The following is a 27,194-nucleotide window of genomic DNA, read 5'->3' as shown; positions in this document are numbered from 1 at the left end:
GCTCCCGCCAGCTGCTGGCTGTGCCGCGCGGGGCAGGCCGCTGCCGGCCGGAGCCAGCGGGGGGGAGCCGGGGCTCGGCGCTGCGCTGGGGGCGCCCCTGGGCCTCTGCAGCCCCCGGCATGGCTGAGGAGACGCCCCTCGCCGTGGTGACCTGCACAGCCCCCGTCAACATCGCTGTCATCAAGTACTGTGCGTATCCCCGGCCCCCCTCCCGGGCAGCCCCCCCTTGGGCCTGGCCCGCCCCGGCCCCACAAGGCGGGGGTGGGGGGCGCGTATCCCCCAATAAGGCCCTGGAGTCGGCCTGGGCGAACAAACGTCTGCGTCTGGTAGAGTGTGCAAGCTCCTCGGGGCAGGGACTGCGCCTTCCAGCGGGCTGGCGCCCCCCCCCCCCCGGGCCCCTCCGGATAGCGCCTTTCGTCAAGGGCAGCGGAGCGGGTGAGGGGGACTGGGCCCGGAGAAGAGCCCTGGCAAAGCCTATCTCAGTGAGTCTGGAAGGCTTGCAGGAGCTGAAAGTTACCAAGCCCTGTGACCCAGGAGAAGTCCCTTTCAGACTCCGTCTAAGAGGACTGGAACATATCACGTTGCGGGATGGGGGCATAGCTAGGGGAAAGGCTCTCGCCATCACTGGGGCAAAGGTCTCTGTGTGGGCTCTTGGCCCGCTGTTCTGCCCCGTGTTCCCTGCAAGGCGAGCCATCGGGCCTGTCTTTAATGGGGCTGACTTTGGCTTGTTCTCTGTTCCTGAGTTTGCAGCTTTTGCCCTCGTTGATTGGCTCAGTCTCTGCATCAGAAGCACCCCCAGTTGTCATGGCAGTACACACTGTAGGATTTAATAAATTAAAACAGAGGCCATGGTATCTAACCAGGACGGGGTGAGGCCAGCAGAATGAATTCTGTAGCCATGATCTCGTCAGACCTGTTTCTTGTAGCCAGTTCATTGTGGACTGATGAGGATTATTTGGAAGTGATTTGTGTCCCTCTCTTTTATTGCGTTATTGGGCTCCTCTGATGGGTCTCCACATGTCTGAGAGCAACTGCTGAAGCAAGAACCTGAGTGATTAACTGTCTGATGAGAACCCCAGCCCCGTACTAACGACTGGGGACTCCCCATGCTGATTTTGCCATCTAATCTTTTCCAGGGGGGAAGCGAGATGAAGAGCTGATTTTACCCATCAATTCCTCTCTGAGCGTCACCCTGCACCAGGATCAGGTTGGTATGAACTTGTAATAAAAGCCCAGGAAAGATGCTTCTCGGGAGTGACTTGGAGCTGAGGCTGCTAGAGAAGAGAGATTGTTAGCTGTTGGACTGGAGCAGAGAGGGGAGTTTCATTTGAGAGTGAAACAACAGCAGCCACTCTTCTTCTGGGAACAATCAGGCAAATGTTCAAGGAAAGAGGTGGAACTTTCTTCCCAAAGGACTTGGAAATGATGGGCCACTGTGGGAGAAACATCTGCCCAAAGTGTGGTTTGCTATAAACCGCATTGTCAGCGTGTCATAGAAATCTTTCCCCTCTCCACTTTCTATGTTGTTATCATTCTAGTGCATTCCCCAAGGACCAGTACATGATTGTCCCCTGGGGCTCCTGTCCCTTCCCTTGGGAGAATATTCCACAGCCTCCTGGGTCACAGCTTCGGGACTTATTTCCTGATATTTAGCCAGAATTTCCCCTTTTCTTATTTTAATCTCATTTGGCCCAGTCTATCCCTTGGTGTAATCATTAACTCCCGGGAATTCAATGGAGTTCCCTTTTGCCCTTCATTTGTAGATCTGTGCACTGTGATCTGTCCCTCTGCAGTGTTTGAACTGGCACCTGTGCTTGGAGACGTGTATCAGCCACGTATTAGCTCAGTGCTTCCCTGCAGGGCGAGGTGGGTGCAGCCTGGTGGAAAGGCAGGGACTTGGGATCGGAAGGGATCTCTGATTGGCCCGTGGCCTGTGCTGAAATGCTTCCTCGTCTCGGGTGACTTGTTGTCCCTCAGCCCCAAATAGACACCTAGTTAAACTGCACTTCTAGGGCCTTGGGAAGGTCATGCCCAGTCTGGCTCTCATAAAGGTGAGAGGTGCCAGCCTGTTGGGGATGCCTCTTCCCATTTTAGAAGTGTTCACACTGGAGGGAGTATTGCCTGGTGGCAGGAACACCTGGGTTCTCTTCCCACACCTGCCACTGGCTTGCTGTGTGTGGCCTTGGGCCAGTCGCTTCCCAACTCTGTGCCTCGGTTTCCCCATGTGTAAAGTGGGGGATGATAGTATTTACCTACCAGTGGGGGTTATGCAGCTCTGAGTTCACAGGTAAGTGGTGGTATAAATAGAAACCTTTTATTATTATCCTAGCAAAATGTGCAAGCCGCTGCCCCATGGGCCAAGGGGTTGGGGGCACTGAGCTTTCGCTCTGCGTACACTTGCGGTTAGAGTGGAGCAAAGTAAACTTTGCACAGAATCTGTTCATACATTCAGCAAGGCTGGGGAGCAGCCTCTGTATGGAGCGGGATGGATGCCCGGTCGGCAGGGTGCTGGGCTGGGAGTTGGAAGACCATGGTTCTAGTCCCACCTCTGCCACTGACCTCTGCTGACCTTGGGCAAGTCTCTTCCCTCTTCCACCTGTGTCAGCTCTTCAGGGGACTGTGTCACTCTGCCTGTGTACAGCACCTAGCACAATGGGGGCCTTTGGGTGCTACCATGATAGAGAGCAATCGTGATGCATTGGAATAATTCTGGGTTTTTGTTCTTCCTCGTCATAAATAGAACTTGATTCACAGCCCCCTCTGAGGTGGGGGATGGGGGCTTCGTGTGGCTCCGTGGGTGATGCATAGTGGCCATTGCTGTGGGGCGGGGCTCAGCACCAATCCCCGGAGGTAATCTAACCGTGTGCTTGCACGTCGCTGGAACGCCCCCGCCCGGCCCTGGCTGCAGCTCAGCACACTCTCATCTCTCCCTCCCAGCTTAAAACCACCACCACGGCCGCCATCAGCAGAGACTTCAAAGAGGACCGGCTCTGGCTGAACGGGGAAGAGGCTGACATCGGGCACCCGCGGCTGCAGTCCTGCCTGCGGGAGAGTGAGTATCCTGGCTGGGGGCAGGGCGGGCTCAGCCAGCTGGACTGGTGGTGAGCAGCTGGAATTGCTAGGGGGCAGGCCCCAGTTTTCCATGTGGTCGAGGTCTGTCTCAGTCCCTTGGGTTTCCCATATACTTCCAACTTGTTGGGAGCATGATCCCCACCGAGCACGCTCAGTACCTCCCTACAAGGCCATATGCAAGCTGCAGGTGGGACTCCTGGGGTCCATTCCCAGCCAGGCCACTGGTTCCCCACGTGACCCTGCACAGGTCGCTGCCCTGCTCTGTGCATCAGTTTCCCTCTCTATAAAACCTCCCCCCTGTTCTTTAGGGATTGAAGGGCTGTATTTAAAGCTTGTGAAGTGCTTTGAGACCCTTGCTGATTGCGGGGTGGAGGCTGCTTCTCTGGGACATAACCCGCTCCCTAAAAGTCCCTTGTGCTACCCCAGTGCAGGCCCTCTCCTGCCCTGCCCAGAACCCATCCAGGAGAGTAAGGGGAGGCATGCAGATGGCCCTGATGCTCCTGCCTTGCTCATAGTCTTCTCTCCAGCACCCAAATGGGGAGGGGGTGTCAGGTGCTAACCATGGACCTGCTGCCCCCAGTCCAGACTCCGTGGAACCCATTGGGGCAGGTCAGGTGCCTCTGGACATCTAAGCCCCGCTCTGCTCTGTCCTGCAGTGCGCCGCCTGGCCAGGAAGCGGAGGGGCAGCAGTGCTGGGGCCACGGCCCCCCTCAGCCTGTCCTACAAAGTGCACGTTGCCTCGGTGAACAACTTTCCCACGGCGGCCGGCCTGGCGTCTTCAGCAGCGGGGTATGCCTGCCTGGGTGAGTGCGTGGGTGTGAGCCCTGCCCCTGGCTCCTGCCCCCCCAACTCTTTGCCCCCACACCCTGCCCTCGGCTCTCGGGAGGGGGGAGTGGGTGGTGTGCATGCGCTGGGCTGTCCTGCTCCAGGCTCTTGAGAGGGGGTGTTGGGCTGTCCCTTCCCCCCCCACACACACCCTGCCCCTGGCTCTCCAGGGAGTGGAGGATGGGCTGTCCATGTCTCTCGCTCCCCTGCCCCCCCAAATGCCCTGCACTGGGCTGCTGTGCTGCCCCCTTCCTCTCCCGTGGCTGGGCCGTGCTGTAGTGGGGTTGGGAGAGAAGCCTGCGGGGGGCCGTCTGGGGACGAGCGACTCTAGGATCGGCCCAGGGGGCTGGATGCTGGCAGAGGAGGATCTAACTGGCCAGAGCCCTGGGGCCAGGCCCTGTGCGTGGGGAGCGAGTCCCCCAGCCGCGCTGACTTCACCCCGTCTCGTGTCCCAGTGCACACCCTGGCCCGGCTGTACGGCGTGGAGGGCGAGCTCTCCGAGGTCGCCCGCCAGGGATCGGGCAGCGCCTGCAGGAGCATGCTTGGGGGCTTCGTGCAGTGGCTGATGGGGGAGCGGCCCGACGGCAAGGACAGCATTGCCCAGCAGGTGGCGCCAGAGACACACTGGCCGGAGCTCAGAGTGCTCATCCTGGTGGTGAGTGAGAACCGGGGGGCGGCCCAGTGGGTCTGGTACCCCTAGGTCATGGCATCCATCCAGCCTGAGGGTGGGGCAGGAAAAGCATTATGGGATGGTGAGGAGAGAGCGAGACCTAGGGCTGGTTCCGCCCTGGGAGCTAGGACTCCTGGGTTCTGTTCCCAGCTCTGGAAGGGAAGTGTGGGCTAGTGGTTAGAGCAGGGTCCTGGGCATCAGGACTCCTCGGTTCTGTGCCAGCCTCTCCCACATACTAGACCTTGGGCGAGTCATTCCCACTCCCCGGGGCTCATTTTTCCCCTGCAGTCCCGGGCCTGCCTCCCAAAGGGGCTGGAGGTTCATCTGCGGGGGGTATGTTCCAGATGGGACTCTGGCTAATAGGGCTCTCGCAGACAGTCGCTCTCCGAGACTGAGAACCTATTGACCCAGACCTGGGCTCTGGGGTTTGCTGCGCCCTCACTTGGAAGGGAGAGCAGTGTCTGTGCCGGGGTGCGTGGAGTCAGAGTGGTCCTGAGGGTTTTGGGGTGAGATACTCCCAAGAATGTCCCAATTGGGGTGGGGCAGCTGACTGCCCCCAGGTGGTGAGATCTGTTCCCCAAGCATCTGGGGGCCGCTGCATCTTCCTCTGGGTGGGGAGAGCCCTTGGGAATGTTGATGCCAAGAGCTTTCTTCCCCTCCTGCCCGCAGGTAAGCGCTGAGAAGAAACCGGTGGGCAGCACAGCTGGGATGCAGACAAGCGTGGACACCAGCCCCTTGCTGAAGGTTTGAGGCGGGAGCCCTGTTCTCAGCCCTGTGGGGGCAGGTGTTTCTCTTGCTCACGTTTCATCTAGCTATCCCTGCAACGCTGCTGAGGCAGATGGGGGCACTGGTGTTTGGAATAACCCTCAAATTCCATAGCAAAGGGGGCCTGCTGCTAACTTCCCTCCTCCCCCACTTCCCCTGTGCTCCAGTACCTGCCCCTGGAGCCCTGCTGGGGGAGGTGTTTGACTCCTGACCCTGGAGACTGGCAATGTGGAATTTGGTGGAATCCAGACTCTCCTGCTTCAGGGCCTGAGCTGACCTGTAGCTAATGGTGGCCAGGAATGGGCAGGTTATTCCGTCCGTGCTGTCTGCAGGGCTGCTGGGCCTGATGCCGTGCTCCCTTGCAAAACCTGCTGGCCCTTTGAGTGCGTTGGTGGTGTTTTTCCAACTCCTTCCAGCCCAACGGATCCCTGTCGGTGTTACTCGGGCTCTGGTCACCAGAGTGACTGAACACCTTTGAATGCACTCGGGGAAACAGCTTATTGCTGGCAGGCTGTAATGCAGTGTGGCTGGAGACACAGAGGCCCTCTAGTTCCGAGTCTCTTCCTATGGGGGCTGCTGAATCTGAGGTTATTGCTTGCAGGTTGGGGAGGTTTTACTAGGGGGTGACCAGGCTCTGCCCAAGTGGCCATGGGCCGAGTTTTCAGCCAGCTGCTGGAACATCACTGACTGTGTTAACAACTCAGCCAGCAGCGGCGTTGTGATGTGACTGAGGCCGTGTCTCGGGAGACCCTTTGTAGCTGAAGCACTAATTCTGTTCAGAGGTGGGAGGGAGATTTGGGAGCCCTCCCACCCCACTTTCCCTTCAAAACAGCCCTGCACAGCCAGTGGGGAGCAGCTGTACACTGACTCCTGGTGGGGAGGGACTGTTATCAGTGGTTCACAGTCATGCTGGAAGGGCATAACAAGTGGGGTCATACAGGGATCACTTCTGGGTCCGGTTCTGTTCAATGTCTTCATCAATGATTTAGATAATGACATAGAGAGTACACTTATAAAGTTTGCAAACGATACCAAGCTGGGAGGGGTTGCAAGTGCTTTGGAGGATGGGATTAAAATTCAAAATGATCTTGTCAAACAGGAGAAATGGTCTGAAGTAAATCGGATGAAATTCAATAAGGACAAAGGCAAAGTACTCCACTTATGAAGGAACAATCAGTTGCACACATACAAAATGGGAAATGACTGCCTAGGAAGGAGTACTGTGGAAAGGGATCTGGGAGTCATAGTGGACCACAAGCTAAATATGAATCAACAGTGTAACATTGTTGCAAAAAAAGCGAACATCATTCTGGGCTGTATTAGCAGGAGTGTTGTAAGCAAGACACAAGAAGTAATTCTTCCGCTCTACTCCGCACTGATTGGGCCTCAATTGGAGCATTGCGTCCAGTTCTGGGCGCCACATTTCAGGAAGGATGTGGACAAATTGGAGAAAGACCAGAGAAGAGTAACAAAGACGATTAAAGGTTTAGCAAATCTGAACTATGAAGGAAGATTGAAAAAAATGGGTTTGTTTAGTCTGAAGAAGAGACGACTGAGAGGGGACATAAGTTTTCATGTATGTAAAAGTTTATTACAAGGAGGAGGGGGAAATATTGTTCTCTTTAACCTCTGAGGACAGGACTAGAAGCAAAGGGCTTAAATTGCAGCAAGGGCGGTTTAGGTTGGACATTAGGAAAAACTTCCTAACTGTCAGGGTGGTTAAGCACTGGAATAAATTGCCTAGGGAGGTTGTGGAATCTCCATCATTGGGGATTTTTAAGAGCAGGTTGGACTCTAGACAATACTTAGTCCTGCCATGAGTGCATGGGACTGGACTAGATGATCTCTCAAGGTCCCTTCCAGTTCTATGATTCTATGACTTCTCCAGCTCTCCTGGCTCTTTTCCCACCTTTGTAGGGGCATTGTTGGTGGGTAGGGCCTTGCTGGGAGTAGCTCCTCCCAATGGTTGTGTGTGGGGCCCAGGCTTAGAGATGGTGCAGTCCATCCCTCCCGCTGTGATGAGGTACCCCCCTGGACGATAGTGCCAAGGAGATGGCACAGGTGCCCGACGTACTAATGAGACTTTTTTCAGAGTAGCAGCTGTATTCGCAAAAAGAAAAGGAGTACTTGTGGCACCTTAGAGACTAACAAATTTAAATAAATTTGTTAGTCTCTAAGGTGCCACAAGTACTCCTTTTCTTTTTAATGAGACTTTGTGGGTCTCCCCATCCCAATGCAATGGGGGGCCCCCTAATGTAACTGTCCTTGTTGCCCCATTGCAGCATCGCGCAGAGGTGGTGGTGCCGGAGCGCATGGCCCAGATGATCCAGTTCATCCAGCAGCGAGACTTTGAGGGCTTTGGCCAGCTGACCATGAAGGACAGCAACCAGTTCCATGCCACCTGCCTGGACACCTTCCCTCCCATCTTCTACCTCAACGACATCTCCCGGCTCATCATCGCCTTGGCCCATCGATTCAACGCGCACCATGGCAAGACCAAGGTGGGCTCAGAGTGGGATACCTGGACTGGCATCAGGGGTGCACAGCATGGCACTTCGGCAGGGCCTCCTGGTTCACAGAGGAGCTGTCCTTTTACCAAGGCGACAAGGGCCAAGGGAAGCGAATGTCAGAGCCTCGTGATCGGAGGGTGGTGTCTGTCCGCTCAGAACATGAGTCATTGGCCACCCCTTTGAGATCTCCCGGGGCCGATCTGCTGTGCCAGGCACTAAAGTCACTCACAGAGCACATGTGCTCAGGCAGGTCCTAGGGAATCTTGGGATTTCCCCAGGAGGATTGTGGTAGTTGGGAGACTTTTACCACCTTCTCCCCTGGCACCCAAGAGGCCCCCACAACCATGTGCAATTGTCTACCATGTGCTGCAGCTTGGAGTGGGGCTGGGAGCTCTGGGGTATGTGTCCAGAAGACGCCGCTTCCCACCTAACTGAGGGCAGCGCAGTCAGGGTGCCGGGGCGGGACAGCAAACCAGCGTAGGGCTGCACTGACTTGTGACCGCTACGCGGGAGGTAACTTCCTAGTGGAGCGATTCCCCCATAGAGGGCTCCGGTGTCTGATGAAAGGATCCTTGCTGCCCCAGATGACCTGCCCCTAGGAAACCAACTAAAATCAGCCTCCTTGTGTGAGTGACTTATCCTGCCCAGCTTCTGCCACCCACCCTGCAGCACTACCCCCCCTTCCCGAGTGACTAACCTTCAGCAAATCTCCATCACATGCCCCTGACTGTTTGTGGGGAAATGCGTGGGATCCCACAGCCCCAATCCCTGGGGCATGATGGAGTCGGGCAGTTGGTGGATGTGCGGACGAGGTGCAGTCAGCTTGCATGCTTCAGGGGGCCCGTTGCTCTCTGCAGGGCTCAGGGAGGGATCCCCACCCCAGATGCAGCTGTCATGGGATGAGGGGGTGGTTCCTTCTGCAGCACCGGGCGTTGCCCATGAATACTGGATCTCATGGACCTCTGGGCAGGATCTGTTTGCCCACCCGGCTGTGCTAGCACCGGCCCCATGGTGTGGCGGGGGAGGGAATGTGCATCTCACTGGGGGCAGATGAAACAGGAAGCAGCTGCTGCTCTTCTAGCTGCCTTCCTTGAGCAGGTGTTTCTCTCTGATCAGCCAAATTCATCCGCCCCCTGAGCTCCCTGCTCTGGTGCCAGATTGCTGCAGGGCACCAGAGTGTGGAGATGTGCCCTGGGCCAGCAAAGGCTGCGGCTGTGGGGCTGGGTGAGTGTTTAGGATGCCAGGCGCTGGAGCCCGCTGGCAACAGGGAGCCCTGCTCCAGGTGCTGCGCTGACCACATCCGCTCTGTTGTAGGTGGCCTACACCTTCGACGCTGGCCCCAATGCCGTGGTCTTCACCTTGGCGGACACGGTGGATGAGTTTGTGGAAGTGGTGAAGTGCAGCTTCCCTCCTGAGTCTAACGGAGACCAGTAAGTCCCACCTGCCCTGTTCAGCCAGCGCAGTGTGCTGGGGACTGGGGTAGCAGGGGCTGTGAGTCGGGATTGAGGGGCACCAGCAGAGGGGTTGTAGGTCGGGGGGGAAATGCTGGTCAGGATTGAGGGGTATCAGTAGAGCTGAGGGCTCCCAGGGGAGGGGGCTGCAGGCTGGGATTGAGGGACATTGGTAGTGCTTGGGGTGGGGGTGCAGTGGAACAGCAGGAGAAAGTTGGCAGGCAGGGCTGTTCCCTCTGCCCGGCCCTTTTGATTCTGGTCCGTCCAGGGTCTCTAGCGGCTGCTCTCAGCTCTGGTGCCAGGATCTGCTCCAGGCGAGCATTTCCCGGGGCCCAGGGCCTGCAGCAGCCAGAGGGTTTGGGCTGTCAGGCAGCACTAGTGGGGTCTGCCCACGACGGACTAAGGCGGGAGCTCTAGGAGCTGGGCCTGGGGGCCTGGAGAGGGCATTGGTGAGACAGAGCCAGTCTGGAGCAGATGAGGGGCAGCCTGAGGCGACCCGGCGCAGAGTGAGATGACTGGGAGGGCAGCGACTCCCAGCCCCATTTGACCACCCCCCCCATCTCCCCTCTCTTGGGGGAGCACCACGTACCCCGCCGATACCCCCTTGTGCCCCCGCAGGTTCCTGAGGGGGCTGCCGGCCAGGCCCGCCTTGCTCTCGGAGGACCTGCTCTCACACGGTGGTGCTGGAGCCTGTTCCTGGGGCGATCCGATACATCCTCGCTCACCAAGGTACGGCGCGGGCTGGGCCCGAGGCAGGTGTTGGGTGCTGTTGCAGACCCGGGCCCATCCACACTGGGGAGCTCGAACGTGGCTGGACCCTGGGCTTGACTGTCTGCAGCAGCAGAAAAGAAACCATGTTTGCGCAGCCTGGAGTGGGGAATGAGGGGGGCAGGTCTTTTTGACTCCCCTCTGGGTCTCTGGCCACACTCTGAACCCCAGAGTCTGAATTAGGGGCGGGGAGAGGGACTTACGTCCTCCTTCTCCCATCCCCATTGCAAAGGCCGTCTTTAAGGCTCGCGCTTTGTAAGGACAAGAGCCCTGTGCCATGGGGGAGCACCCCGAGATTGTGGAGCCAGTTCCTTGGGCGGGTCTGAGCGCTGTGCATACAAACGCTCTCATCGAGGCCTTGTCTACACTGCCACTTTCTCGCTCAGGAGTGTGAAAAAACACCCCCCTGAGTGCTGCAAGTTTCAGTGCTGTAAAGAGCCAGTGTAGACAGTACACCACCACTGGGAGCTATACCCCTCGAGGGAGTGGGTTTTTTTTTACAGCGTGGGGAGAGCTCTTCCCCCAGTGCTGGTGCTGTGGCAGCACTTTAACATTGCTAGTGAAGACATACCCTGAGTCTTTCCCGGCAGCTGGCCCTGCCTCATGCCAGCATCTGCTTCCTCTTTCTCTATGAACTAGCAAATCACCCAGCAGTCCCCTAGCACATCGGCCACGTGGAATCAGGGCCTGGAGGAGCCACGTGGCTCCCAGCCGTGGGTGTGGCCTGTGCTGGTGTGAGAGGAAAGCAGCGTGTGATGCAACGTGTCCCCTGGCATCACGGGGTTAAATCCAATGTACCCACCAGAGTGTGGAGGGGAGACCTGGGGCAAGCATCCAGTTAAGAGCAGGATGGGGGAGGCATTGGAGTGGGGGCAGGCTGCTGGTGAAGACTTCGTCATCCCAGATTGGACTGTGAGGTTCACAGATCTGCAATGGCAGGAGGCAGACCACCGGCCTGCCCATCTCTGGCATTGCAATGCTCAAAGGGGGCTTTCTTCGAACTTCCCCCCTAGGCAGGGCACCCGGTCAGCTGTTTGGTGCTGGCTAAACCCTCTGCTGTGTATGTGTCTGGGTCTCTCGCACATAGCACCCAAGGGGTCCCAGCAGCCCCCTCCAGCTCCCCTTTGTAATGTGTGGCTTTGTTCCTCTTGTAGCCGGGGCCAGGGCCTCAGCCTCCGGACGATCCGAACCTCCATCTGCTGGGAGCAGATGGGCTTCCCCGCCTCAGTGCCTGAGCAGCCCCCAGCAGAGCAGCCGTCCGGCACCCCGCAGCCTCAGGGAGACACGCTGAGCAAAGACCCTTCCAGCCCACGAGGAGCGGGGAATGTGGGTGGTGGCGATGCTGTTTCAGTCGCTGGCTCTCAGAGCGGAGAGGCGTTTGGGGCTTGGTCTTGGGGGATCGATCCCAGCAAAGCTTGGGGACTGCCAGTGAGATACAGTCTGGGAGAAGGTTTTCAGGTCCTGCTGGGCCTGCTGCTCCCTCCTGGGGGATTTAATGCTGGGGAAGAACGCTGCTGACCAAAGCCCCCCTCGTAGAACTCATGCCACCTGGCCAGTGGCAGTGCTAGTGTCCCCACACTGCCCAGCCAGGTGCTTCTCCCCCCTTGGGCCAGGGCCCCTCAGGAAAGGAGGGTCCATCTCCATGGCCAATTCTGCCAGCCAGGAGGGCAGTTGTGATGAGGCTGCTTGTCTGCTAGGAAAAGGACTGACTCCACAGCAAACCGCTTCCGGGTGGCAACAGCTCCTGGTGCCAGCTGCCCTGGACTCCTTTCTGGTGGGGCCTGATCTGGACTGACCTAGAGATGAAGGGCTCACTCACCCATCCCCTTAGCCAGCAAGGTGCCGCTCCCCGGCAGCCATGGAGTTCCCTCCCCAGATCACCCTGTCCCATCCTGCACTAACTGGGAAGCTGGGTTTTAAAAATGAAGCAACCTTGAAATGTCCCTACTTCCTTGTTGTTGGTTTAAATGTAATGTCCAAGAATATCACTTTCCTGAACCCAAGAGTGTGTCTGCTCAGTTTTTTACATTTCCCCCCCCGTCCCTTCGACCTGTTAAGGTCCAGCGGGAGACACCCAAGGGATGGGGGAGAAGGTGTCATCCAGGAAGAGGCTGGAAATGAAGCAGGTAGATTAAATTCCTACGTTACATTAGCAGCACTAACCAGTCTAGTCCCACCATGTATGTAGGCTTGTTTCTTTCCATTGTGATTCCACAGCTACATTAGCAAACGTTTGGAATAAAAGCTCTGGTATCTGGGGCAAATTCTGGTTACTTTCTGGCTACCCTCCTATTCCCTTCTGCAGTTCCAGTTGTAGGAGTTATTCTTCACGTCCCCTCTCAAAAACACACCTCCCCCACACATGCTGCTATGGGAATGCTGGTGCTGGGTGCTACTCAACAGCTGCAGTGTTCCACCCCTGAGACAGCTGCATTTCACAGGTGGGTGAGTGATCACTAGTGCAGGGACGCCACTACAGCACTTGAACTGGAAGGCAGGTCGTATCCAACAGTTCTAGCAGATTTATTATTCAGAATCTTTTCCGAATGTCCCATAGCTCCTCCACCCCAAGACCCTTCTGCTGTCTGGCAGAGCCTGCTTAATCATAAGGAATTTGGCTACAGGCTACCTGGTTGGTTGGTTTTTGTTTTGTTTTTTAAAGCCCTTCGTCATAGTTCATTCCAACACCTTGTTTCAGAGTAGCAGCCGTGTTAGTCTGTATTCACAAAAGAAAGGAGTACCGGTGGCACCTTAGAGACTAACAAATTTATTAGAGCATAAGCTTTCTTGAGCTACAGCTCACTTCATCGGATGCAACACCTTGGTAGCTCTTCTCTGCTGTGCTTGAGACTTATTTGATCCTGATGAAATCCCCAGTTTGGCGGAAGCTCTGGGGTGAGGGTTGCTTTAGAAATAGGGTTGCCTGTTCAGGAGGATTAGGGATGTCAGTGGGGTGATGTTTGAGGGGGGCTTGTGTCACCTCCTGGGTTAGAGTAAAAGTTGAAGGGACAGGCCCAGAATGTGTGTAGACCGTAGAGCTTTGCCTGATGTCTTTGTATGGGTATCTCGAAGGCCTGGGGCAGAGGCGATCTTGCTGGCCCAGGAGGAAAGTGGGTGATCTAAGAAGGGAGGAGACAGGAAATGTTTGCTGTAAATCAGGAGTTGGGGGATAAGACAAAGGGAGCATTGGGGTCAGATGGCCTTTGCTGGCTGGGGGGCAAGGAGGAACTGCCTTTGTCAACCCACAGCAGTGAGGAAATTGATGTTTCCTCACCAACTGATAGCAGCCGGGACCCCTTCAGCTGTGGCTTGCAAAGCTTAGGCTGGGTTCTGTAGCCAGAGGCTTGAGTGAAAGCATTTCAGGCCGGGCCCAAGGGTCCTGCCTGGTGCCTGACCCATAGAGCAGGAGCAGAGCTCTGCTGTCTTCAGAGGGTCTGGACACACAGCAACCTTCGTCTCATTCCCCACCCGTCTGGAGAAGGGGAACAGGGCAGCAGTTGCCTCTGCTTGCCATAGATTCCACAGCCTCTGTCAACTCCCCTGGGTCGCATGGCTCTCATGCAAATTGTATTGCAGCTGTCAGGGCCTGACCGAAGTGATTCTCCCCCAGCTGCTTTGGGTGAGCAGGGCTGGGCCTGCAGAGAATCTGAGTTCAGTCCCTGCTCTGCCACTGCCATGCTTTGTGAGTGTGGGCAGGTCCCTTTGCCTCTCTGTGCCTCAGTTTCCCAAGCTTTAACCTCCTAGGTCAAGTGCTGCGAGATCTCCTGACAAAAAGCTCCATAGGAGCGCGGTAGTATTACTATAGCCCTGCATCCTTGTCCTTCTGTCAAGCTGTCCGGCCCTTAGGATCACACCTCTTAAGCTGCACCCAGTTTCTGATGAATGCAAAGAGCACAAGGGCCTTTTAAGCTCCAGTAACAAGGAATGTGCCCTCTAAGCAACCTGCTTTTCCCCATTGCTCCTACCTCAGGAAGGTCGACCTAAGGTTAGATGAGGCCCTGCAAGTCCAGAGGGCTGGATCTGGGTCCCAGTCCGAGCGCTGACTCCACGAGTGATGGTGGGTCACACAGTCACAGCGTTTCATGCCCGAAGGGAGCACTGACCCCACCCAGCACCTACACCCTAAATGCAGCAACCGAAATGGACCAGTGTATGGGGTGAGGGACACAATCTGGGAGTCGAGCATGGTGCGGAGGCCTCCCTAGGGGCAGGAGATGTGATACACCTAGCTAATATCCTGCAAGTGACCCCCTGCAGCATGTGGGTGCAGGAAGGTGAAACACAACACAGGCTCACTGGGCCCTCCCTGTCCTGTCCTCCAGCCCTGGCCCTCCCCGTGATCCCATCCCGTGGTCCCTCTCCAGACCTGGCAATCTCTGATGCTTCAGAGGAAGAGACTTAAAAAACCAAAACCCAGAAGGGCGGAAGGGGGGGAATCCCTTCTAGACCCCCTGCAGGTGGCTGGCTGAAAGCCTGCGGTCACGTCACGTCTGTGCCTCAGTTTCCCCGGTGTGGCCGGGGGCTGGCTGAGCCCTGCCCTTCCCCGCGCTGGGGGCGAGTGCCGGGCTGCTTGCAGAGCGGGTGCCCGCCGCTGGCGCCTCCCGGGCCCGCTCCCTCCTTTGAAGGAGGGTTTTAAAGCCTCCAAGGCAGCGGGCAGCGGCGCGCCGGGCTCCCCCGCCGGGCCAGGGCCCGAGAGCCGGATCGCCCCCGCCCGTGGCTGCTGTCCCCAGGCGGGGCGGACCGGCCCGGCCCCGGCCCGGCCCCGGCGGGTGTGGCCAGCAGCGGGGGCGGGCAGAAGCCGAGCCGTGCCGGGCCGGGCTCGTCCCCGCGGTGGGGCGCAGTGTGTCCCGGCCGGCAGCAGCGCAGCCATGGGGCGCATCGAGTGGGCCATGTGGGCCAACGAGCAGGCGCTGGCCTCCGGGCTCAGTGAGTCGGGCGGGCGCTGGGGGCCACCGGGGGGCTGCGGGAGGGAAGCGGGGTGGGGGCAATTGGGGGGATTAGGAGAAGGGAGCTGGAGGGTGATTGGGGGAGTTGGGTGGGGGAGTGATTGGGGGTTGGAAGAAGGGGGCTGGGGCAGTTGGGGATTAGGGGAGCTGAGCTGGGGAGAGAGGGGGAGATGGAGAGTAGGTGGGATCTGGGGGGAGACTGGGCTAAGGGAGCTAGGAGTGGGGTAGGAAGGGGCATATTGGGAGGACAGGGGCTGGCAATGAGCAGGGAGCTGGGGGGGGCATAGAGTTTAGAGAAGATCTGAAGTGGCTGCCTTGTCTCAGGGTCATTCCTGGGGGTTGGGAGAGGAAGCCTTTGTGCCCTGCAGGATCTGTGAGCAAGCCCACTCCTCAGCCTTGCATTTCACAAATGGCTGTCCTCACTGGGGACCCAGCCTCCCCCCCCAGTACCAGCCTCAGGGGGCCTGCGCTAGCACCCATCACCCTGTGGCTCTAGGCATCCCCAGTGGCTGGCGCTGAGGTTGAGGAAGTGAAAAAAAAATAAAAAGGGAAGGAAGCAGCTTGGCTGTTTTCTTCTGTTCTCCTTTTGCTTAACGAGTCTTTACATTGGCCTGATAGCATCTGGTGATAAAATGTTCATGAAAACTCCCACTGCAGGGTGGGTACAGGGTTTGCACCACCAACTTCACTTCTCTATAGAGACCCGAGTAAACGGGGTTTCTCTGGGGACTTGCTCATATGAGAGAACTGCCGTTCAGCCCCCTAACTTGAATGCAGTTATCCCAGAATAAAGGTGCTTGAAACCAGAATCACTTTCCTGTGCAGGAAGGGAAATAAATCACCCTACTGCTACAAAAAGAAAAGGAGGACTTGTGGCACCTTAGAGACTAACACATTTATTTTAGCATAAGCTTTCATGAGCTACAGCTCACTTCATCGGATGCATGTAGCTCACGAAAGCTTATGCTAAAATAAATGTGTTATTCTCTAAGGTGCCACAAGTCCTCCTTTTCTTTTGGCGAATACAGACTAACACGGCTGCTACTCTGAAACCTACTGCTACAGCACCTTTATCCTGGGATAACAGCATTCGCACTGCGAACAACACCCCTCGTCAACCCAGGGATGTGGTAACGTTTCGAAGTGGAACCAGTCCTCAGTTGACACATGGCGTGGGCTGAGTCCTGTGGGAAGAGAGTTTGTACAGGGGTTTTGTTTCTTCCAAAGTGTTCTTGAGCTAGGATTTGGGATCCCTCCAGGGCAGTGGTTCTCAACCTATTTATCATTGCGGGCCGCATCCAATATTACCTGTATGGCTCTGAGGGCGTCACAAGGGCCGCAGCTGTGTGCTGACTGGGCTACAAGTGGCCCACAGGCCGCAGGTTGAGAACCACTGCTCCAATGTCTAAATTATCTAGATCAGCTTCTTACCCCCCGCCCATGACTTGATTGCGAACTTTGCTTAGCTGCCGTCCAGAGAGAAGAATCTAACTACATTAGGGCATCATTGAGCCCCTTCAGTAGTTGGGGAACTCACTGGAAGTAGAGAAAGAGTGTGTTGCTGGGAGGGCTGGTTGGAAGAGAGGGATGAGATGGGGGAGCCTTTTGCTTCTTGGTTATGGGATGTTGTTATCATCAGGTGATTGTAGCCACCAAGTTTCATTACGGTCTAGTTCCTGTGGACAGCTGGTCATCACAAAATCCACCATCAGCCTGGCACCCATACTGGCAGTGAGGCTTAAAACCAGTACCTGGAAAGACTGGCCTCTGGGTGTGAAATTCTGGGCACATTGAAGTCAGTGGCAAACTCCTGCCGACTTTGCTGGCACTGGGATTTCACCTTCAGGGTAGGTCTGAAGTTGAGAGGATAGGCAGACCTTAGCGAGCTTGCTAAAACTAGCAGTGTGTTTGGGGAGTGGGGGGGGCGGTATCATGAGCTAGCCACCCACGTACTGTCCTGCCTGCGTACGTACTGGGGCATCTACCCCATGCTGCCACACTGCTAGTTTTAGTGAGCTGGCTCCATCTAAGATAGCTAAGTTCTGCCTACGCATGCTGCAGTCCGCCTTCCGATTGGGGGGTAGGCGTACCCTGTGTTTCCTGCCACCTCCATGGCTGGTGCCTCCAGCTTGTGCTGATGGATAAATGTAGCTGTGGATAAATGAAGGAGCTGGGAGCTGCCAGGCCAGCACCAGCCTGGAACTCAAACCCACAAGTGGCCAGTTTATAAATGCGAATGTGCAATGCTGCATGCAAAATGCACGTCTCTTGGGCCTGGCATGTAGGAATTGCCAGTCTGGGTCAAACGCAGGGTCCAGCTGGTCTGGGAACCTGTCTCTGGCAGTGGCCAGCCCCAGATGCTTCAGCGCAAGGTGCAAGGTGTCTTGTAGTAGGCAGTGAGGGACTAGCCTATCTGCAGGGAAGGCTGCTTCACCATCCATCACTTAGGATTTGGTTTACGGCCTGAAGCAGGCATGGTTAGAGCACTTGGCTTTTAATCCTTACACCTGCTATCTGGGTAACTATGCATGGCAGTGTGCCTAATTAGTGGATGGTTTCATAGTAGCAGCCGTGTTAGTCTGTATTCGCAAAAAGAAAAGGAGTACTTGTGGCACCTTAGAGACTAACAAATTTATTAGAGCATAAGCTTTCGTGAGCTACAGCTCACTGCCTAATTAGCGATGTGTGCATGTCATTATCTGAGTTGTGGGATTTGCTGTGGTAACTGCAAATTAGACATACCTAACGAGTTAAAAGAAAGGCCTCAAAACATGCAATGGGGGGCATTGCATTTAAGGCTCACAAGTCAGGCCATGTCTTGGGGAGGGTGAAAGAGGGTTGAAGATGGGGGTGATGGTAGATTAAGCTACTTATTGAGTCTTGGACCCTTTGGGCTTATTTTTTCCTGCTTAGACACAAAAAGTCCCGTGGCGTCTGTTAGTCTAAAAGGAACCGAATCCAGTGAACGGATCCTGGCAGCAGGGCTGTTTGGTTTGGTCAGCTAGAAATCTCTCCCTGCAGCGGATGAGGTGCTTCAGGGTTAATCGCCTCTGCTAGAGGCTTCGAGAATGTCAAGGCTGCATTTGCGGGTTTTTTTAAGCAAGGAAAGAATGTGACGGGCTGCGCAGGAAACAAGGAAATTTCTTAACTTTGGGCCTGCCTCTGAGAGTAGCACGACCTCCCTTAGACCTAAACCCTCCTCTCTGGCTGGCTTTGGGCTTTCACGCCAAATATGCTGGCTGTTGTCTAGTCCAGTGAATAAAGAGCCAGGCAACTTCTGTCCCTTTGCTCCCACTCCTGTCCTGGCTGATGGGAAAGTGCAAGATGGGCGTCACAGGTGCACCAGCTGTGGTTTTTAAAAAGCGGCCTCTGGGCTGGCTTGACCAGAGTGAGAGCTGCATTACCGGCCAGCTTGCCGGTGGGTGCATGCCCTTCACAGGGGGCCACTCCTGCAGCACTGGCTCTGTTTTAGGGCAATGTGAAAATGCCTTGCCAGGCTGCTGCTGTCTGGCAGATTCAGGTGCCAGCTGCTGTGCCAGGGCAGGTGTGTCCTCGCTGGGAGGGGTTGTCTGTGCTCTCGCTGTGTGAGTTGCAGGTTGGATCCTGTTTCCAGCTCTTACCTCCCAGGGAGAGATTTTGATTTAAAATCTAACCCAGGCTCCGTCTGTGGCGTGATACTGGCTGGTGGGGGGGGGTGGAGGGAGCAGCAGCGGAGGTGGTTTGAGGTTGTACGGTGTATGAGTGGCTGTTTCTCTAGTGCATGAGAACTGTGTCTTTATAAATAGACAGAAACTACCCGCCAGGGCATGTGGGGTGCTCAGTGAATGGCTAGACCTGGGATTAACTATCGCTCTGGAGCAGAGGAACATGGGGTCAGAGCCTGTTCTGGCTCAGAGGAGATCAGCTCTTGGGTACCACTCGGACAGAGTGTGGGGATGTTTACTTGGATTTAGTAACCTCCTCTCTCTCTCCCTTACCTCCTAGTTCTAGTGACGGGAGGGATTGTGGCGGTGGCTGCTCAGTTCAAAGGGTGGCCGTTCGCTGCCTATGCCATGTATCCTCTTCCAGAACTGCCATCTGTCCCCAGGCTCCCCAGACATCTGGCTGGCGAAGATCTCCGGAGGCTGCAGCTTCCTGGCTTTCCTCAGCACAGCCGTGGTTTAAAAGGGTGCCAACAAATGGCTCGGCTGTAGGGACGTTGAGAGTCGCTGGAAAAGCTTTCGCAATGTCACAAAGTCAAAATGAAGAGACTGGGGTGGGGCATTTTAACCCCTCCCCCCTCAGGGACTAGAAACCCCAAAGCAGCCATTTTGGGGCCAGTGTATTGGAACCCGGAAGTGGAACTTACTATAAACAAGCAGTGAAACTGACTAGCCGAGTTCCACAGTCTAAGCGTTGAAGTGCCCAGCTGCTGCGGCTGGGTTTGTAATGAGGCAGGGAAATTGTCTGCTGGTTAATAACCTCTGTGATTCTGTGTGCTAGAGCAGGGGTATCCAATCCTCATTCTTCGGGGCAAACTCATCTTGTCTCTTCCTTCCCTGCCCCCTGCTGGGGTCAGTCAGCTGTTGTTACCCTCTGCCTGTCATTGATTAGCTGGCCAACATTATGGGCTATTTCTTGTCTCCCTCTGGAACATCAGGCATTGTCCATGGCCACAGGTGGGACCCTGGATTTGATGGGCTGATCTGGACCGGGCAGCCCTAGGCTGCTGCAGCTGGCAGCAGAAGCTCCCCAGGGTGGATGCTGGAGTCAAGGTCCCATCCAGGCAGCGAATGCCAGAGGGAGTCTGAAAAAGGCTTCTCCTGTCCTCGTGGGCCATCGTGGGTCTGTGCAGCATAGACCAAGGGGGTGGGGGCACTGGGAAGCTATTTTCCTTGACTGGTCCTCTTAGAGCAGCTGGGGTCTTCGTCTGCTTGCTGGAGTACCCCCGGGGGAAGCGGAAAAAGGGCTCCACCATGGAGAGATGGTAAGTACTCCCCTGCCTTCGCCTCCAGCTGCGTGTGTGGAGGGGTTGATCATAGACTATCAGGGTTGGAAGGGACCTCAGCAGGTCATCTAGTCCAACCCCCTGCTCAAAGCAGGACCAATCCCCAATTTTTGCCCCAGATCCTTAAATGGGCCCCTCAAGGATTGAATTCACAACCCTGGGTTTAGCAGGCCAATTCTCAAAGCACTGAGCTATCCCTCCCCCCTCGCAAAGGGGATTTTCTGGCTTTCAGTCCAGGCCCAAACTGACCCCTCATGTTGCAGCCCCTCCTGGCAATGAAATGGCATGGAGAGCAGAGGCAATATGCTCAAAGCTGAGGAAGAGAAATAGTGTCTTAATCCATTGATAAGTAATCTGTGGAACTCACTGCAACATGATATTAAGGCCAACATCTTTGCAGGGTCCTAAAAAGGGATTTTGACATGGGCAGGCTTGAAAGGAGCATCCATAGTTATATTAGATTGGATAAAACCCGATAAATCCTCATGCTTCAGGGCATTAGCCAGCAACTCACTGACAAGAGTTAGGAAGGAACTCTCCCCTATGGACGGGGTGATCCTTAATGCCCACTATGGAGTTTCTCATCCCTTCCTCTGAAGCAGTTGGTGTTGGTGGAAGACAGGTTATTGGGCTAGCTGGACCTCTGGTCAGATCTAGTCTGGCAATTGCTTTGTTCTTCAGGCCTAGAAGGGCCAAAACGTGCCTCCTCCTGCTCCAACAGCCCACGTCTCCAGACTGAATTACAGGAGAATCTCCGAGCAGTATGGGGGTTATGACACACGACTGAACAGCCTTCTTCTGCCAGCAGGATGGTGTGCTAGATAAGGTCTCACCCTGCCAGCTGTGGGGCGTTTCCATGACAGTGACGCATGGCTTGGCTGGGGTTAAAAGCCCAAAAAGCGGCCGTGGCCCTGAAATTCAGAGCTGGAGGGACTCTTTTGGAGAGGAAGTCGTAAGGGAGCTGGAGTGGCCGAACTGGGCTCGGGTCTCTGGGTATCACAGCCTCGTGTCCAGGGTGCTTGTCTGACTGCCTGTCCTGTTGCAGTTCAGATCCCCAGAGTGCCAGGGACTGCTGGTCACTGCCCTGTTCGCTAGTCATTGGTGATCAGATGGGGGGAGACTTCTGCGCTCCCACCATGTTTTCCACTGCCTGGGTGAGCATGTTAGATCCTGATCAGGATAGAGGGGGAGAGGAAGGGGTGAGGCACAGGGCAGATTGGGGCATGTGATCGGGAGCTGAGGGAGGGTGTCCTTCTGTGTCATGTGCCCCACCCTCAGTAGGAATCCCATGCCTTTCTGACACCCCCCCCTCCCCCTGTGCTCTCTCTCTCCACCCAATGCAGTGGCCAGAAGTACCTGACAGCCGTGGTGAAGGTTTTTGGGCCGGTCACTAGGAATTACTACGTCCGGGCCATCCTGCATGCTGCGTAAGTCCAGCTGGCATCCCAGAGGGGTGTGTGTGTGTGTGTGTGTGTGTGTGTGTGTGTGTGTATGATCTCTGCTGAGCGAGAGCTCCCTGCTTTATCCCTTAGTCTGATCGCAGATGCAAACCGCAGCAACTGCCAGCTCCTACCTGGGGTTACGTTTAACCATGTCTCAGTACACACATGCCCGATCCTGAGTGAGGCCCAGCCCGGCTTGGACCGAGGGGGCACGGAGGGGGTGTGCATAGCCAGAGGGGATGGCTTCACTCCATAAGCACCAGGTTTGAAATCCCTAATCCCCTCTCACCGTGGGGTGAGATCCCCATAGGGTCAGTGTAACCGTCACCCTTCCAACATCGATCTGAGCCCACGACTGCTCTGGGTGAATGAGAGTGCCTGTGTGCCCTGCCAAAAAAGCTTTTTGTTTTTAAGCAGGGGTCCCCCCAGGATCTGGCCCAAAGTTTTCCCTTTCCCCTGCTGTTACGCAGCACAGAGTGCCCCAGTGGGCTGCTGCCCTCCACCCCAGAGGTGGCTGCATTTCAGTGGGGCTGTGTGTGTTGCATGGAGTTTGGGAAGTGCTCTGCGAGCCTTCAGAATGGGACACGTGAGACGGTTTCATTGATTTGGCAATGGGAAGCCACCCTTTGCTCTCGGCAGGGGCTGGTTTCCGTATCCATTCCTGCCTCCTGGATGTCAACGGCGGGCTTCAGTTCACAGGGAGTTTATGTGTAAATGGCCTGCTCTGCCCGCTCAGGAATTCTCCGGGGTTGCTTGCAGGGCTTGACAGCTGTCTGGCCTCGGGTTTGGTTTCTGAGCCCATGGAGGAGAGTCTGCTCCCATCCCCCAAAGGTTTCAGCAGGGAGAAGCCAGGAGTGGGCAGTGAACTGTTCCTGCTAAACCCACACTGGAGGTTTGGGGTTGGCATCTACCCAGCCTGTGCCCCCTGTGCCCCCTGTGCCAGGCGCCATCTCCCCCATGGCAGACAGGCTCTTTTTGTCTGGCCAGCCACAGAGAGAACCAGGGATTTGACTCGCCAGCTGAGGAAACGTTTGATTTCTGGGTAAACGAAAGCCTGGATTCTGCGGAACGCATCAGAAGCCCCAGAGAGAACCCGCTTTCCGTTGCGTTGCCCACAAGCCTTTGCTCTTAATTTATTTGGAGGCCTGTCAACAAAGGTTTCTGTTGGAGTTAAATCTCTCTCTGTCTCAGTCTTGCAGTGCCGGCGGGTTTCCTGTTATCCACCATTCTGGGCACGGCGTGTTTGGGCATAGCAAGTGCCATCTATTTATTGGTAAGTGCCCAGTGCTGTCAACTCACCTACCTTGTTAGCCCTCTTGGGCCTTATTTCTACAGATCAGGCTCTTGGTGGCTTGGTTTTCTGAGAATGGCACCAGGCAGCGTCTGTCTTTCTACTCATCCTGCGTGATGCCTTTAATCACCTTTTGTTTGCTTCTGCTTTAACCATGAATATAGTTGACAGGAATTTATTTGCCCCCCCCCACACACACACACAATGGTGTGGTCTAATGGTTAGAGCATGGGAGAGGCAGGACTCCTGGGTTCCATTGCTGGGTCTAGTGATTAGAGCAGGGGACGGGGGCTTCTGGGTTCACGTCCTAGCTGCCACTGCTTTCCCACCTGATCGGTGTGTGCCTCAGTTTCCTCATCAACAAACTGGATGGTGTTTAGCTACAGTCCCCCACGAGGGGTTAGTTAGTTAATATTGGTACAGAGCTGGCAGGGTGTCAGGTGGAAGGTAGGTTTCAGAGTAGCAGCCGTGTTAGTCTGTATTCGCAAAAAGAAAAGGAGTACTTGTGGCACCTTAGAGACTAACACATTTATTAGAGCATAAGTGTTCGTGAGCTACAGCATCCGATGAAGTGAGCTGTAGCTCACGAAAGCTTATGCTCTAATAAATTGGTTAGTCTCTAAGGTGCCACAAGTACTCCTTTTCTTTTTAGGTGGAAGGTAGGAGCTGTAATACAACCCCGAGGCCACCACCTCCTTTGCTTTCCCCAGGCCTGACGGAGACGTGTCTCTGCCAGGCGCTGAGTGCCCCCTGCTGGCTAACTCGAATGCTGAGCACTCTGGATCCCTAAACACCTCCAGGGTCCATCTCGAGTTAGGCTGGCCAGCAGGAGCGCCCATTGTGTGAATGGGAGATGGTGCGGGTGGGGGTGATAGCTGTGTGGACGGGTTCCTAACATCATTGCTTCTGCCCTGGGCCTGGGGGAGGCTCTCTGGAGGGGAGGGCTGGCTGGGAAAGGGGTGCCTTGGCTCTCACTGCCCTATGGGGGCTGCTTTGCAGGCTGCGATCTGCGGCGAGGAGTGGAACCCCATCGAGCAGAAGCCCCAGGAGCAGCCGCAGGTGGGAGGAGGCACCATCAAACAGCCCCCCACCATGCCCCCGCCGCGGCCGCCCCCAGAAACACGCAAGAAGCAGCCCACGGAGGAGGCGGGCCAGGAAAATCCCATCCCGGTCATCACTGAGGCCGAGGGAGTCGGGCGCTGAGCACGCTCTGTCTGCAGCCGGGCACCCCCACTGCCAGCTCCGTAGCCTGATGCCCCCTTCACCGATGCTCCCTCCTGGGGTCCAGCCTGCTCCCCATCCCCCTGGACAGCCAGTTTCCTGCCCCAGCTCTAGAGTCCCATCACCCCTTCACACTACAGCCCGCTCAGGACCCCCCGGCGTCACAGAGCCCAGCAGCCTCGGTGTTCCTTTGCACGGTGGAGGGCTGTGGGGCCCACTCTGCCCATGTCTCTGTCTCCTGCTGGGCCCCTCCCCTCTATGGGTGTGTGGTCGTGCTGAATGGCAGCACTTCAGTGGATTGTCTCCTTTTGATACTGCAATAAAACGAGTGAAGCAATCTCTGATCTCACCGCACCGGAGGGGGCTGTGGCTGGCTGGGAGAGGGGGTGCAAGCAGGCAGGACCCCCCCAGGCCTTGCATTTTCCACCTTACCATGTTGTTCTGCCAGTGCTGAGATGCCCAGACCCTGCCCCATCCCCCTCTGGGACCAGGACATCCCATCCATGCTTCATCTACATCTTCTCAGGCTCTCAGCATGGCTAGCCTCAAAGGACGGGTTACAAGGAGAGCCCTTTTCAGCCTGCCAGGGCAGCTCGGGGGGCAAGATCCCTGGGGCAGGGGTGGGGGCAGGGTGTGGACCACTGCCATCGTCTGGCTGCTGGGGGAAGCCAGCATCCAGGGGGATCTCTGTCTGGGGCAGGGGGTGCTGTGAGGAGGTTGAGTGGTTCCTGCAGGGGGTGTCTCTACCACCCAGCTCCAGTGCTGGCTGGGGACCCCAGGCTCACCCTCCTCCTCTGCTGGCCGCCTGAGGGGGTTGGGGGTGGGTGGGGAGGCAGAGAGTTGGGTGGGGGCCGGTGCTGGGATGGGGGTCAAAGAGTCAGGTCCAGGGAGGCAGGGGTCCTTCCTCAGCCCCCTGAGGGGAGAGCGCGAGAGGCAGCTGAGCTTCCCCTGGGGCCTGAGCTGGGGCTGAGTCGTGGGTAGGGTCAGAGTCTGGCTGAATTTGTGGTTCTGGGCTGCAGGGGGTGCTGTGCGCTCGCTGGTGCTATCCAGCCAGGGCAGCTCCAGCTGTGAGAGCAGGGGCAGCCAAGGCCGGGGGGCGGGGGGTGTGATGTGGGGAAGGGGGGTGGGCAGGTGCTAGGATTGCCCCCATCCCACATGGGCAGTGAGGGTGCTGGGGTGAGGGGCTGGCTGATGTCCTCTGGGCCCAGGACGGATGGTGCACAGGCAATAGGAACTATGGAGGGGAGGGTAGCCAGCCTGTGGTCCCCGAGGGCCAGTTAGCACCCATGTGGGGCTAGTGTCTGCAAGGGCATAGCTGTGCTAGCCACTGGTTGCTACGTTCAGACAGGGCACTGAATGGCTGGCACGTCGCAACCGCCTTGAGCGCATCGGGCTGGGGGGGGAACAGTGGATTCCCTCACCCAGACCCTGGGTTGGCACCGGTGTCCAGAAGGTGAACAGTGCTGTGACCCAGGAGGAAATGAGCCGGGTTTTCTTTCTCATCCCCCAAGGCAGCTAATGTCTCCTCTCCTCGCACCAGACTAAAATCAGGGCCTGAGACATGAATCACCCCAGGTTCCCTCCCTGGCCTAGCCTGTCTTCCCCTTGCCCAGACAGGGCTGGCCTGCAACAGTTCTGTACCCCATTCCTGACCTCAAACTGCTCGCCCTGCTTCCAGGTTTGCCACTGCTCCATGCTCAAGCTGCACCATTGTGCATGTCGTGGTTGCACCAGGTCTATTCCATCACGACCCGGACCTTGGCAGGAAGGGCTCACGCAGCAGGTGGTGTGACAGAGCCTGGGGGGCCAGGGGTTGGGCCTGTGACCCACGCAGCGCTGCCCCGGCACTGTGGGCAGGCTATGCACCCAGTCACGGTGCCGCGGCGCTGTTGGTGCTGGCCTGGGGGGGTACCTGTACCTGCCTCAGAATCACACGCGTAGACACCAGGCTTAGTTAACATGTCAGCAGTTGGGCGGCCGGGGCGGGGTGGGGGGGAGCTGTCTGCTACTGACTGTACAGCATCCTAGCACAGTGGGGGCTGCTCTTGGCTGGTCCTTGGCTGCATTGCAAAGGCTGCTGGGCCCAGGGATGCTGAGCTGGGCTGTTCCCAGCATCGAGGCGCCCAGACAATCGCTGAGGTGCACGACACCAGAGGGAGGGGCCCAGGCACCTATAGAAGGACTGGGGAAAGACAGGGCTCATGGCATGAGTCACAAAAATCAGCGCGCTGAGCGGGGAGCTGCCTGAGCCAGCCAGGGTGGGTGATAGCAGGGTGGGCGCTCAGCGGGCCTGCAGCTGCGGGAGCCCATGCCCGTAGGTGAGCTATGAGCGCAGCTAGCAGCTCAGGGCCCCATGGGCGACTCGGGGTGTGTGTGTGTGTGTGTGTCGGGGGGGGGCATCCATCCTCGAGCTTCATGCAATGCTCTGGGGCGTGCATGTCTGGCCAGCTGGGCATGAGGCTGCGCCACACATGCGCCAAGCCAGACCTGGTGGAGCCATGTGGCTTTACGGGGGCTACGATGTGCAGTGGCTGCTGAGTGGGGGGGGTTGCGAAGTCCAGTGGGGCCTGATTCTGGGATTTAGACACTGAGGTGTTAGGCACCTAATGCCCTTTAGACCTCTAGCCCTAACAAGACAAACATGGTTAGGCATGACAGTGACACTTGCCCAAGGCCCCCAGTAGCACCTGAAAGCCAGGCACTAGGATATCCCAGGCAAAGCGGCTAGTGCTGCATGGTATGTCCTAGCACCACCCCACCCCAACTGTCACTAAGGCCAGCACCACACCGGGTTTTGGGTCCGTTGCCAGCAGACATGTCAAAGCAACACGGTCCAGTGTGTAAACCATGCCAGCCAAAAGGGCCCTGTGGGTGCGAGGTGGTCACGTGTCCTGTTTCGGGTAACGGTGTGCCCATGCCTGCCGCAGTCTGGCCCTGTTCTGTGTCAGCTGCCCAAGCAGAAACAAACCCGAGAGCCTGTGGAAACTGTGTGGCACTACAAAACACGTCTCATTTTTATAGCACGTGGCTGGCTGCCCGAGGTGCTAATCCCAGCCCGCCCGCCTCCTTCACGGGAAAGACGGGGTTGGTGTGTTCTTGAGCACCTTGTGGCGTGCTGGATACGGGTCCTGCTTGTGCCAAACATGCGCGCCACAAAGGGGTGCAGAGCCTGGCAATAACCGAGGTGGGGGGGTGGGGGCGTTTGTTGAGGTGTGCATGATACTGGGCAGCTTGCAGCTCCGGGCT

At 56.8% G+C, this 27,194-nt stretch overlaps 2 protein-coding genes across 3 annotated transcripts; both read left to right on the top strand.

Annotated features, from left to right (window-relative positions):
- Window positions 1–11,444, top strand: MVD (mevalonate diphosphate decarboxylase). The gene is given in 12 exon segments (XM_038368774.2): window positions 1–189; window positions 1,137–1,207; window positions 2,938–3,052; window positions 3,729–3,875; window positions 4,353–4,552; window positions 5,237–5,311; window positions 7,615–7,833; window positions 9,157–9,272; window positions 9,912–9,966; window positions 9,968–10,012; window positions 10,014–10,022; window positions 11,216–11,444. Coding segments are annotated over 12 exon segments (1,203 nt in total). The 5' UTR covers window positions 1–119; the 3' UTR covers window positions 11,297–11,444.
- Window positions 11,445–14,798: 3,354 nt separating this feature from the next.
- LOC119841469 (cytochrome b-245 light chain) lies at window positions 14,799–24,280 on the top strand. Of its 2 annotated transcripts, none has more exons than XM_038368943.2 (6): window positions 14,799–14,987; window positions 18,992–19,061; window positions 19,899–19,973; window positions 21,338–21,421; window positions 22,628–22,709; window positions 23,727–24,280. In XM_038368943.2, exons 1-6 carry the CDS (start codon window positions 14,930–14,932, stop codon window positions 23,928–23,930), a joined length of 573 nt encoding a protein of 190 aa, XP_038224871.1. In that variant the 5' UTR covers window positions 14,799–14,929; the 3' UTR covers window positions 23,931–24,280. The 2 variants fall into 2 exon arrangements, with proteins under 2 accessions (XP_038224871.1, XP_038224870.1); XM_038368942.2 differs by lacking the exon at window positions 14,799–14,987 and adding an exon at window positions 18,056–18,551.
- Window positions 24,281–27,194: the final 2,914 nt, after the last annotated feature.

The sequence above is a fragment of the Dermochelys coriacea genome, chromosome 12, assembly GCF_009764565.3.
Source record: "Dermochelys coriacea isolate rDerCor1 chromosome 12, rDerCor1.pri.v4, whole genome shotgun sequence".
NCBI lineage: Eukaryota > Metazoa > Chordata > Testudines > Dermochelyidae > Dermochelys > Dermochelys coriacea.
The sequence above is the reverse complement of the archived record's forward strand: the minus strand, read 5'-3'. Positions and strand labels throughout refer to the sequence as shown.

What these genes read in the sequence shown, in the direction of transcription:
- LOC119841469 (XM_038368942.2), top strand. Translation starts at nt 18,317, where the DNA reads ATGGGAAAGTGCAAGATGGGCGTCACAGGTGCACCAGCTGTGGTTTTT. An exon ending in CGGGCCATCCTGCATGCTGC is followed by an intron (nt 21,422 to 22,627) that starts GTAAGTCCAGCT and finishes TCTCTGTCTCAG; the next exon opens with TCTTGCAGTGCCGGCGGGTT. An exon ending in CAAGTGCCATCTATTTATTG is followed by an intron (nt 22,710 to 23,726) that starts GTAAGTGCCCAG and finishes GCTGCTTTGCAG; the next exon opens with GCTGCGATCTGCGGCGAGGA.